This window comes from Oncorhynchus kisutch, linkage group LG17 (genome assembly GCF_002021735.2).
Source record: "Oncorhynchus kisutch isolate 150728-3 linkage group LG17, Okis_V2, whole genome shotgun sequence".
NCBI classification, from domain to species: Eukaryota; Metazoa; Chordata; class Actinopteri; order Salmoniformes; family Salmonidae; genus Oncorhynchus; species Oncorhynchus kisutch.
Window position 1 is genome coordinate 86317248 of NC_034190.2, and position 13136 is coordinate 86330383.

The window sequence follows — 13136 nt, forward strand, 5'->3', positions numbered from 1 at the left end:
AGATGAGTTGATGGAAAATAAAAATAAAATGTATGTGAAAAAGTTGTAAATATATATATATACAGGACACGACAAGACGAGGACAAAAGACGTCTGAACTGCTATGCCACCTTGGAGATGATATAACTAGAGCTCACCATATAACTAGAGCTCACCATATAACTGGACATATAACTGGAGCTCACCATATAACTGGAGCTCACCATATAACTGGAGCTCACCATATAACTGGAGCTCACCATATAACTAGAGCTCACCATTTAACTGGAGCTCACCATATAACTAGAGCTCACCATATAACTGGAGCTCACCATATAACTAGAGCTCACCATTTAACTGGAGCTCACCATATAACTAGAGCTCACCATGTAACTAGAGCTCACCATGTAACTAGAGCTCACCATGTAACTAGAGCTCACCATGTAACTAGAGCTCACCATGTAACTAGAGCTCACCATGTAACTAGAGCTCACCATGTAACTAGAGCTCACCATGTAACTAGAGCTCACCATGTAACTAGAGCTCACCATGTAACTAGAGCTCACCATATAACTAGAGCTCACCATATAACTAGAGCTCACCATGTAACTGGAGCTCACCATATAACTGGACATATAACTAGAGCTCACCATATAACTGCAATGATGACTGAGACAGTTTAGAACAGCAGGAAAAGTCTAAACGGAATCCTTGGGATGTCCCAACTCTGACGTCACCCCATTGAAGTTGAAATGTAAAACGGTTAAGGTAAGGGTTAGGGTAAGAGTAGGGGATAAGGTTAGGGTAGGGGATAAGGTAGGGTAGGTAAGGGTTAAGTTTAGGGTAGGAGTAGGGGTTAGGGTAGGTAAGGATTAAAGTTAGGTTTAAGGTAGGGGATACAGTTTAGGGTAGGGGATAAGGTTTAGGGTAGGTTAAGGTTAGGGTTTAGGGTAGGGGATAAGGTTTAGGGTAGGTAAGGGTTAAGTAGGCTGAAACACTGTTATACTGCATAACAAGTAGGTAAAAAACACTGTTATACTGCGTAACAAGTAGGCTAAACACTTATACTGCATAACAAGTAGGCTAAACACTTATACTGCATAACAAGTAGGCTAAACACTGTTATACTGCGTAACAAGTAGGTTAAACACTTATACTGCATAACAAGTAGGCTAAACACTGTTATACTGCATAACAAGTAGACTAAACACTGTTATACTGCATAACAAGTAGGCTGAAACAGTGCTACCACACAAGAATAAGAACTTATTGTAATGTTGTCTCCGGCTGAAGTGGCTTTTTCTATATTACAATCAATCAACCAATCACCTCTGACCCTTCTTTTCTCTAGGATTCGTTAAAGGAGTACCCATGTGGAGGGGAACACACCCCCAGCCCCATCGCCTCTGCGGTTCCCCTGTCAGCCACCCCCTCTCTGACCAGGGAAACCCAGCTCACCGCTGTCACCACCGCTACCGAGGCCGGCCACACCATCGCCCTGCTGGGGGACAAGAAGGGCTGGCTGCATAAGGTAGGCTATACGCACGGGAGTAAGGTAGGCTATACGCACGGGCGTAAGGTAGGCTATACACACGGGCGTAAGGTAGGCTATACGCACGGGAGTAAGGTAGGCTATACACACGGGCGTAAGGTAGGCTATACGCACGGGCGTAAGGTTGGCTATATGCACGGTAGGCTATACGCACGGGAGTAAGGTAGGCTATATGCACGGAGGTAAGGTAGGCTATACGCACGGGCGTAAGGTAGGCTATACGCACGGGAGTAAGGTAGGCTATACGCACGGAGGTAAGGTAGGCTATACGCACGGGCGTAAGGTTGGCTATATGCACGGTAGGCTATACGCACGGTAGGCTATACGCACGGAGGTAAGGTAGGCTATACGCACGGGCGTAAGGTTGGCTATATGCACGGTAGGCTATATACACGGTAGGCTATACGCACGGAGGTAAGGTAGGCTATACGCACGGAGGTAAGGTAGGCTATATGCACGGTAGGCTATACGCACGGAGGTAAGGTAGGCTATACGCACGGGAGTAAGGTTGGCTATATGCACGGTAGGCTATACGCACGGTTGGCTATACGCACGGGCACCGTCGCTCTGCTGGGGGACAAGGAGGGATGGCTGCATGAACCCTGTACCCACAGCTAGACAGCTAGACAGCTAGACAGCTAGACAGCTAGACAGCTAGACAGACAGACAGACAGACAGACAGACAGCTAGACAGCTAGACAGCTAGACGGACAGACGGACAGACGGACGGACGGACGGACGGACGGTCATTAACATGAAACATGTTGCTAATGTTAATTATGGATGAAACCAGCTCCATGTTGCCGAGAGCTGACTGCTGTTCCTCATCTTAAATACCCTCCCCTCCTTAACACACTAAAAAGACACGAGACACTCCCTAAATCGCACACACACACACACACGCACAAGCACACACATTAACAAGACATTCCCTAATCACACACACACACTGTGATAGGAGTAACCACAGAGACACAAGAACACTCAAAGGAATAGTTAATATTTTTGACTTTGTTAAATATCGATGATATGGGATAGCAATATATGCTGTGAACAGTTTTTTTTAACGTTTCGTCTTTATAGTAAGTTTGTTGTGGAAATCTGCAGAGCTCAACTACAAAACCCACAATGAAATGCTCTCTCTGTCTCTCTATCTATCTATCTATCTATCTATCTATCTATCTATCTATCTATCTATCTATCTATCTATCTAGAAAAGCTACAAACAATACCAAAGTCCACATCAGCTAGCTATTTGAAAAATTCTTAAAACTATAAATTTAGGAGTTTAAATGTACCACGAGAAGACAATGGAGAAAAAAAGACCCTGGTTTTATACTGGCAGCAGGAATTGTGAAACACGAAAACACTGCTAAACCTTGGGACCTGGATAGGGTATGGTGATATGGCCTGGGTCTAGCCTGGGTCTGCTAAACCTTGGGACCTGGATAGGGTATGGTGATATAGCCCAGGTCTAGTACCCTGTTAAACCTTGGGACCTGGATAGGGTATGGTGAAATGGCCTGGGTCTAGCCTGGGTCTGCTAAACCTTGGGACCTGGATAGGGTATGGTGATATAGCCTGGGTCTAGTACCCTGTTAAACATTGGGACCTGGATAGGGTATGAGGATATAGCCCAGGTCTAGTACCCTGTTAAACCTTGGGACCTGGATAGGGTATGGTGAAATGGCCTGGGTCTAGCCTGGGTCTGCTAAACCTTGGGACCTGGATAGGGTATGGTGATATAGCCTGGGTCTAGTACCCTGTTAAACATTGGGACCTGGATAGGGTATGAGGATATAGCCCAGGTCTAGTACCCTGTTAAACCTTGGGACCTGGATAGGGTATGGTGATATAGCCTGGGTCTAGCCTGGGTCTGCTAAACCTTGGGACCTGGATAGGGTATGGCGATATGGCCTGGGTCTAGTAACCTGTTAAACCTTGGGACCTGGATAGGGTATGGTGATATAGCCTGGGTCTAGTACCCTGTTAAACCTTGGGACCTGGATAGGGTATGGTGATATAGCCTGGGTCTAGTACCCTGTTAAACCTTGGGACCTGGATAGGGTATGGTGATATAGCCTGGGTCTAGTACCCTGTTAAGGGAGTCTAACCTGTACCAACATCAGCCCGTTGATAAGGTTGAGAATAAATAGTTAATCTGATGCTTCTCTCTTCAGTACAGTTTTCAGTTGGCTCTCTCTCATTCAACTGACGAGGTTACTCTTGTACAATTCTAAATAGCCAACATACTAAAACATCTATTGATAAAAAAAGGGTTTTAATTATCATTTTATCTCATGTTCATCATTCTTATTTTAAGGTCCTTACAAACGGTCTGTTCCAGGTACGTAGGAGTAAAAAAAATAAGAATCCTGGAAGAGATGGAGTCTGGGAAAAAAATGATATATATATATATATTTTAAATGAGGCTTGAATGGTGAAAACAAAACAGGTCATCAACATCACTTCGCTTAACTTGGTGTTCCTTATCGATGCTTTATAGAACTCGCTCACCGTGAAGATAAGGTTTAAAATAATTGGATTATCTGGTGCTTCTCTCTTCAGTTGTTTTTGACTCACTGATTAGGCAGGCTAGCGGATCCCTCTGCAGGCCGAAATAAGCACCACATACCTTGACTACAAAATAAATAAATACATTGTTATTTTCAATGACGACCTAGGATCAGTGGGTTAACTGGTCTAGGATCAGTGGGTTAACTGGTCTAGGATCAGTGGGTTAACTGCCTTGTTCAGGGGATCAGTGGGTTAACTGGTCTAGGATCAGTGGGTTAACTGGTCTAGGATCAGTGGGTTAACTGCCTTGTTCAGGGGATCAGTGGGTTAACTGCCTTGTTCAGGGGATCAGTGGGTTAACTGGTCTAGGATCAGTGGGTTAACTGGTCTAGGAACAGTGGGTTAACTGGTCTAGGATCAGTGGGTTAACTGGTCTAGGATCAGTGGGTTAACTGGTCTAGGATCAGTGGGTTAACTGGTCTAGGATCAGTGGGTTAACTGGTCTAGGAACAGTGGGTTAACTGGTCTAGGATCAGTGGGTTAACTGGTCTAGGAACAGTGGGTTAACTGGTCTAGGAACAGTGGGTTAACTGAAGCAGGTTATGACCTCAGGCGCAAAGGTTCACCTTCCAACAGCACAATGAACCGAAGCACATGTTTGGTTCCCTGTGTTGTCAACTAGAAATTTGGGAGAATGTGACATATATGGTAGCCTAATCTGGGTTAACTGGTCTAGGATCAGTGGGTTAACTGGTCTAGGATCAGTGGGTTAACTGCCTTGTTCAGGGTCAGAACGACAGATTTTTACCTTGTCAGCTCGGGGATTCCATCTAGCAACCTTTCGGTTACTGGCCCAATGCTCTAACCACTAGTCTACCTGCCTCCCCTACACTCTAACCACTAGGCTACCTGCCTCCCCTACACTCTAACCACTAGGCTACCTGCCTCCCCTACACTCTAACCACTAGGCTACCTGCCGCCCCTACCCTCTAACCACTAGGCTACCTGCCTCCCCTACCCTCTAACCACTAGGCTACCTGCCTCCCCTACACTCTAACCACTAGGCTACCTGCCCCCACTACACTCTAACCACTAGGCTACCTGCCGCCCCTACACTCTAACCACTAGGTTACCTGCATCCACTACACTCTAACCACTAGGCTACCTGCCTCCCCTACACTCTAACCACTAGGCTACCTGCCTCCCCTACACTCTAACCACTAGGCTACCTGCCGCCCCTACACTCTAACCACTAGGTTACCTGCATCCCCTACACTCTAACCACTAGGCTACCTGCCTCCCCTACCCTCTAACCACTAGGCTACCTGCCGCCCCTACCCTCTAACCACTAGGCTACCTGCCTCCCCTACCCTCTAACCACTAGGCTACCTGCCTCCCCTACCCTCTAACCACTAGGCTACCTGCCCCCCCTACACTCTAACCACTAGGCTACCTGCCGCCCCTACACTCTAACCACTAGGCTACTTGCCTCCCCTAGACTCTAACCACTAGGTTACCTGCATCCCCTACACTCTAACCACTAGGCTACCTGCCTCCTCCTACACTCTAACCACTAGGCTGCCTGCCTCCCCTACACTCTAACCACTAGGCTACTTGCCTCCCCTACACTCTAACCACTAGGCTACTTGCCTCCCCTACCCTCTAACCACTAGGCTACCTGCCTCCCCTACCCTCTAACCACTAGGCTACCTGCCTCCCCTACCCTCTAACCACTAGGCTACCTGCCCCCCCTACACTCTAACCACTAGGCTACCTGCCGCCCCTACACTCTAACCACTAGGCTACTTGCCTCCCCTAGACTCTAACCACTAGGTTACCTGCATCCCCTACACTCTAACCACTAGGCTACCTGCCCCCCCTACACTCTAACCACTAGGCTACCTGCCGCCCCTACACTCTAACCACTAGGCTACCTGCCACCTCTACACTCTAACCACTAGGCTACCTGCCACCCCAGATTAGGCTACCATATATGTCACATTCTCCCAAATTTCTAGTTGACAACACAGGGAACCAAACATGTGCTTCGGTTCATTGTGCTGTTGGAAGGTGAACCTTTGCGCCAATCTGAGGTCATGACCTGCTCTGGAGCAGGTTTTCATCAAGGATGCTCTGTTCATTTTCTGTTAAATGTGTCTCACGTCATCTACTGATTGAGATAGGATGAAGTCTATCGTCATCTACTGATTGAGATAGGATGAAGTCTATCGTCATCTACTGATTGAGATAGGATGAAGTCTATCGTCATCTACTGATTGAGATAGGATGAAGTCTATCGTCATCTACTGATTGAGATAGGATGAAGTCTATCGTCATCTACTGATTGAGATAGGATGAAGTCTCGTCATCTACTGATTGAGATAGGATGAAGTCTATCGTCATCTACTGATTGAGATAGGATGAAGTCTATCGTCATCTACTGATTGAGATAGGATGAAGTCTATCGTCATCTACTGATTGACATGTTATCTCCTCTCTCATACTGACTCTAGTCTGTCCCGAGGAACCACTGGGAGTCTGGACTGTATCATGTTATCTCCCATCTCATACTGACTCTAGTCTGTCCTGAGGAACCACTGGGAGTCTGGACTGAGGAACCACTGGGTGTCTGGGCTGAGTTGTTATCTCCTCTCTCATACTAACTCTAGTCTGTCCCGAGGAACCACTGGGAGTCTGGACTGTATCATGTTATCTCCCATCTCATACTGACTCTAGTCTGTCCCGAGGAACCACTGGGAGTCTGGACTGAGGAACCACTGGGTGTCTGGGCTGAGTTGTTATCTCCTCTCTCATACTAACTCTAGTCTGTCCCGAGGAACCACTGGGAGTCTGGACTGTATCATGTTATCTCCCATCTCATACTGACTCTAGTCTGTCCCGAGGAACCACTGGGAGTCTGGACTGCATCATGTTATCTCCCCTCTCATACTGACTCTAGTCTGTCCTGAGGAACCACTGGGAGTCTGTCCTGAGGAACCACTGGGAGTCTGTCCTGAGGAACCACTGGGAGTCTGGGCTGAGTTGATACTCCTTTTTCCCCCTTGGTATCCAAGTCAATATCCTGGTATTGTGTTGGTATCCAAGTCAATATCCTGGTATTGTTTTGGTATCCAAGTCAATATCCTGGTATTGTGTTGGTATCCAAGTCAATATCCTGGTATTGTTTTGGTATCCAAGTCAATATCCTGGTATTGTGTTGGTATCCAAGTCAATATCCTGGTATTGTGTTGGTATCCAAGTCAATATCCTGGTATTGTTTTGGTATCCAAGTCAATATCCTGGTATTGTTTTGGTATCCAAGTCAATATCCTGGTATTGTGTTGGTATCCAAGTCAATATCCTGGTATTGTGGTAACACTAGTTTGGACCACAATAGGTCCTTAGTGATGTTGACTCTGAGGAACTTGAAGCTCTCAACCCGCTCCACTACAGAACCGTTGATGTGGATGGGGGCGTGCTCGGCACTCTGTTTCCTGTAGTCCACGATCAGCTCTTTTGTCTTGATCACGTTGAGGGAGAGGTTGTTATCCTGGCACCACACTGCCAGGTATCTGACCTCCTCCCGATAGGTCGTCTTGTCGTTGTCGGTGATGAAGCCTACCACCGTCGTAACTTTGTCAAACATAATTATGGTGTTGGAGTCGTGAGGAGCCACGCAGTCCTGGGTGAACAGGCACACACCCCTGAGGGGCCCCCCGTGTTGAGGATCAGCGTTGGTTTGTTGCCTTCCCTCACCACCTGGGGGGTGTCCTGTCAGGAAGTCCAGGAACCAGTTGCAGAGGGAGGTGTTTAGTCCCAGGGTCCTTAGCTTAGTGATGAGCTTTGAGGGCACTATGGTGTTGAACGCTGAGCTGTAGTCAATGAACAGACGCAAGCTTCATAAGTTAATGATACATTTCTAGCAATTGACATACCAAAAGACCAGTAGTCCTGTGCTAGTAATCGTTGTTTGATGCCCATTGCTGGTGAGCTTTCAAAGTAAACTTAATATTACCGATCGACAATTTCTTTTGGAGCTGCATATTTATTATGGCCATCCTCTCTCCCTACAATTTGACGTTTGCGCTGCACCCGATCCTATAGCTGTACAGAAAATCACCAATCTGTTCGCTAGCTCACCTAACCTCTGCTGATTGACAGTTTGCTGGTCCAATCAGAGGTGTGCGTTTCACTAGCCTATTTTTTTATGCAAGGGCAAAATGCTGTAGCTACTGTGTCTGGCTGCATGCTTAGTAATCTACTGAGAGACTGTGCCACAAAATGAGACAAAACACCTGGCCAGATCATTTCAAGTCATCAGTCTCAAGTCAAAGTCAAATGAGTGACTCAAGCCAAACTCGAGTCCACAACTCTGACACTGTGTGTATGGCACTAGCCTGTTCCCAGATCTGTTTACACTCTCTTGCCGACAAACCATAAATAATGTGCACTTAATCTTCTCTGTGCGGTCAGGTATTTATCGAGCCTGACACAACAGGGACATTGTATCAGAGTGTATTGGTGGACCAGGACAGGCCAGTCAACGCTGACCTACTACTGGACCAGTCTGGACAGAATGTCTACGTCCTCACTGATGGCAAGGTAACACCTAGCCACTTCCCCTAGAGCCTAAGCCCTAGCCACTACCCCTAGACTTTAACCCCTAGCCACTACCCCTAGACCCTAACCCCTAGACCCTAACCCCTAGCCACTACCCCTAACCCCTAGCCACTACCCCTAGACCCTAACCCCTAGCCACTACCCCTAGACCCTAACCCCTAGCCACTACTCCTAGCCACTACTCCTAGCCACTACTCCTAACCCGTAGCCACTACCCCTAGACCCTAACCCCTAGCCACTACTCCTAGCCACTACTCCTAGCCACTACTCCTAACCCGTAGCCACTACCCCTAGCCACTACCCCTAGCCACTACCCCTAGCCACTACCCCTAGACTCTAACTCTTAGCCACTACCCCTAACCCCTAGCCACTACCCCTAGACTCTAACCCTAGGCCCTAACCCCTAAACACTACCCCTAGACTCTAACCCCAAACCACTACCCCTAGACCCTAGCCACTACCCCTAGACTCTAACCCCTAGCCACTACCCCTAGACTCTAACCTCTAGCCACTACCCCTAGACCCTAACCACTAGCCACTACCCCTAACCCCTAGCCACTACCCCTAGACCCTATCCCCTAAACACTACCCCTAATCCCTAGACCATAACCCCTAAACACTACCCCTAACCCCTAGCCACTACCCCTAGACCCTATCCCCTAAACACTACCCCTAATCCCTAGACCCTAACCCCTAAACACTACCCCTAACCCCTAGACCCTAACCCCTATCCACTACCCCTAGACCCTATCCCCTAAACACTACACCTAATCCCTAGACCCTAACCCCTAAACACTACCCCTAACCCCTAGACCCTAACCCCTATCCACTACCCCTAGACTCTAACCCCTAGCCACTACCCCTAGACCCTAACCCCTAGCCACTACTCCTAGCCACTACCCCTAACCACTACCCCTAGACCCTAACCCCTAAACACTACCGCTAGACACTAACCCCTAAACACTACCCCTAGACTCAAACCCCTTATCCATGTGGATAATATACCTGATGTCTCTCTCTCTCTCTCCCCCCTCCCCTCTCTTTCCACCATCTCTCTCTACTCCATCTCTCTCTCCCCCTTCCCCCCCTCTTTCTCCCCCCTCTCCCACTCTCTCGCTCTCTCCCCCCTCCCCTCTCTCTCCCCCTTCCCCCTCCCCCTTTCTCTTTCTCTCTCTCTCCACCATAAATCTCTCTGTCTCTCTCTCCCCCTCTCTCTCCCCCTCTCTATGTCTCTCTCTCCCCCTCTCTACTCTCTCTCTCCACCATCTCTCTCTCCCCCTTCCCCCCCTCTTTCTCCCCCCCTCTCTCTGCCTTCCCCCTCCCCCTTTCTCTCTCTCTCCACCATCTCTCTCCCCCTCCTCCCCTCTTTCTCCCCCCACTCTCTCACTCTCTCCCCCTTCCCTCTCTCTCCCTCTCTTTCTTTCTCTCTCTCACCCCCCCTCTCTCTTTCCCCCTCTTTCTGTCTCCCTCACTCTCTCTTTTCTCTCTCTCTCTCTCTCTCTCTAACTCTCTCTCTCTCTCTCAGGTGTCCAAGGTGTCTGTATCTCAGTGTGAACAGCAGCCTGACTGCCAGTCCTGTCTGTCTGTCAGAGATCCTTACTGTGGCTGGTGTGTCCTGGAGGGAAGGTACTGTACACTGACACTCTTCCTAGGTTTATTATGGATACCCATTAGTTCCTGCCAAGGCAGCAGCTACTCTTCCTGGGGTTTATTAAGGATCCCCATTAGTTCCTGCCAAGGCAGCAGCTACTCTTCCTGGGGTTTATTATGGATCCCCACTAGTTCCTGCCAAGGCAGCAGCTACTCTTCCTGGGGTTTATTATAGATCCCATTAGTTCCTGCCAAGGCAGCAGCTACTCTTCCTGGGATTTATTATGGATCCCCATTAGTTCCTGCGTTTCCATGTTAACCTGTGTTTATACCTCCGTTTCCTCTGTCACACGTTTCCAAGTTAACCTGTGTTTATACCGCTGATACAGATGCACTCGTCGACTGGAGTGTAGTCGTGAGGGCCAAGCCAACCACTGGCTGTGGAGCTACCAGCCTGCCAACCAGCCTGCCGACCAGCCTGCCGACCAGCCTGCCGACCAGCCTGCCGACCAGCCTGCCAACCAGTGTGTAACTGTCCAGAGCCTAAAGCCTGCCATCCAGAGCAGAGAGGAGGCGACTCAGGTGGGCTGGTCTAGGGGGTAATGTCTAGGGGGTAATGTCTAGTGGGTAATGTCTGGGCTGGTCTAGTGGGTAATGTCTGGGCTGGTCTAGGGGGTAATGTCTGGGCTGGTCTAGGGGGTAATGTCTGGGCTGGTCTAGGGGGTAATGTCTGGGCTGGTCTAGAGGGTAATGTCTGGGCTGGTCTAGAGGGTAATGTCTGAGGGTAATGTCTCAGGTGGGTTACAGATCTTCAACAGTATAGTATATCTAGAAACATTGTGTGACAGATCTGTGGGAGGAGACTTGGTGGAGTAACTCAGTGGAGGTGTCTGGGCTGTTCTAGAGGGTAATGTATGGGGGTAATGTCAGGGCTGGTCTAGGGGGTATTGTCTGGGCTGGTCTAGAGGGTAATGTCTGGGGGTAATGTCAGGGCTGGTCTAGGGGGTAATGTCTAGGGGGCAATGTCTGGGCTGGTCTAGAGGGTAATGTCTGGGCAGTTCTAGAGGGTAATGTCTGGGGGTAATGTCTGGGCTGTTCTAGAGGGTAATGGCTGGGCTGTTCTAGAGGGTAATGTCTGGGCTGGTCTAGGGGGTAATGTCTGGGCTGGTCTAGAGGGTAATGTATGGACTGTTCTAGAGGGTAATGTATGGGGGTAATGGCTGGGCTGTTCTAGAGGGTAATGGATGGGCTGTTCTAGAGGGTAATGTCTGGGGGTAATGCTGGGCTGTTCTAGAGGGTAATGGCTGGGCTGTTCTAGAGGGTAATGTCTGGGCTGTTCTAGAGGGTGATGTCTGGGCTGGTCTAGAGGGTAATGTCTGAGGGTAATGTCTCAGGTGGGTTACAGATCTTCAACAGTATAGTATATCTAGAAACATTGTGTGACAGATCTGTGGGAGGAGACTTGGTGGAGTAACTCAGTGGAGGTGTCTGGGCTGTTCTAGAGGGTAATGTATGGGGGTAATGTCAGGGCTGGTCTAGGGGGTATTGTCTGGGCTGGTCTAGAGGGTAATGTCTGGGGGTAATGTCAGGGCTGGTCTAGGGGGTAATGTCTAGGGGGCAATGTCTGGGCTGGTCTAGAGGGTAATGTCTGGGCAGTTCTAGAGGGTAATGTCTGGGGGTAATGTCTGGGCTGTTCTAGAGGGTAATGGCTGGGCTGTTCTAGAGGGTAATGTCTGGGCTGGTCTAGGGGGTAATGTCTGGGCTGGTCTAGAGGGTAATGTATGGACTGTTCTAGAGGGTAATGTATGGGGGTAATGGCTGGGCTGTTCTAGAGGGTAATGGATGGGCTGTTCTAGAGGGTAATGTCTGGGGGTAATGCTGGGCTGTTCTAGAGGGTAATGGCTGGGCTGTTCTAGAGGGTAATGTCTGGGCTGTTCTAGAGGGTGATGCCTGGGGGTAATGTCTTGGCTGGTCTAGAGGGTAATGTCTGGGCTGGTCTATGGGGGTAATGTATGGGCTGGTCTAGAGGGTAATGTCTGGGGGTCATGTCTGGGGCTGATCTATGGGGGTAATGTCTGGGCTGGTCTAGAGGGTAATGTCTGGGCTGGTCTAGGGGGGTAATGTATGGGCTGGTCTAGAGGGTAATGTCTGGGGGTAATGTCTGGGGCTGGTCTAGGGGGTAATGTCTATTGGGTAATATATGGGCTGGTTTAGGGGGTAATGTCTAGTGGGTAATGTATGGGCTGGTTTAGGGGATTATGTCTAGGGGGTCATGTCTAGGGGGTCATGTCTAGGGGGTAATGTATGGGCTGGTTTAGGGGGTTATGTCTAGGGGGTCATGTCTAGGGGTTAATGTCTAGGGGGTAATGTATGGGCTGGTTTAGGGGGTCATGCCTAGTGGGTAATGTATGGGCTGGTTTAGGGGGTTATGTCTAGTGGGTAATGTATGGGCTGGTTTAGGGGGTTATGTCTAGGGGGTCATGTCTAGGGGGTAATGTGTAGTGGGTAATGTCTAGGGGGTAATGTGTAGTGGGTAATGTCTAGGGGGTCATGTCTAGGGGGTCATGTCTAGGGGGTAATGTCTAGGGGGTAATGTATGGGCTGGTTTAGGGGGTTATGTCTAGGGGGTCATGTCTAGTGGGTAATGTATGGGCTGGTTTAGGGGGTTATGTCTAGGGGGTCATGTCTAGGGGGTAATGTGTAGTGGGTAATGTCTAGGGGGTAATGTGTAGTGGGTAATGTCTAGGGGGTAATGTGTAGTGGGTAATGTCTAGGGGGTCATGCCTGGGCTGGTCCTGCAGTAATAGTGTTTATTTATCCCTCCACACCTGTATGTCCCTCCCCCACTCTCTTTCTATCTGTCCCAATAAACCTTATA

The 13136-nt window shown here is 48.9% G+C and overlaps 1 protein-coding gene across 1 annotated transcript in view; it reads left to right on the forward strand.

Annotated features, from left to right (window-relative positions):
- Window positions 1-13136, forward strand: part of plxnb3 (plexin B3) — a 204966-nt gene that overhangs the window by 112504 nt on the left and 79326 nt on the right. Inside the window, exons 4-7 of the mRNA XM_031793361.1 lie at window positions 1331-1510; window positions 8522-8650; window positions 10194-10294; window positions 10648-10840. Coding sequence (XP_031649221.1) covers window positions 1331-1510; window positions 8522-8650; window positions 10194-10294; window positions 10648-10840 — 603 coding nt within the window. The remainder of the gene's footprint in view (window positions 1-1330; window positions 1511-8521; window positions 8651-10193; window positions 10295-10647; window positions 10841-13136) is intronic.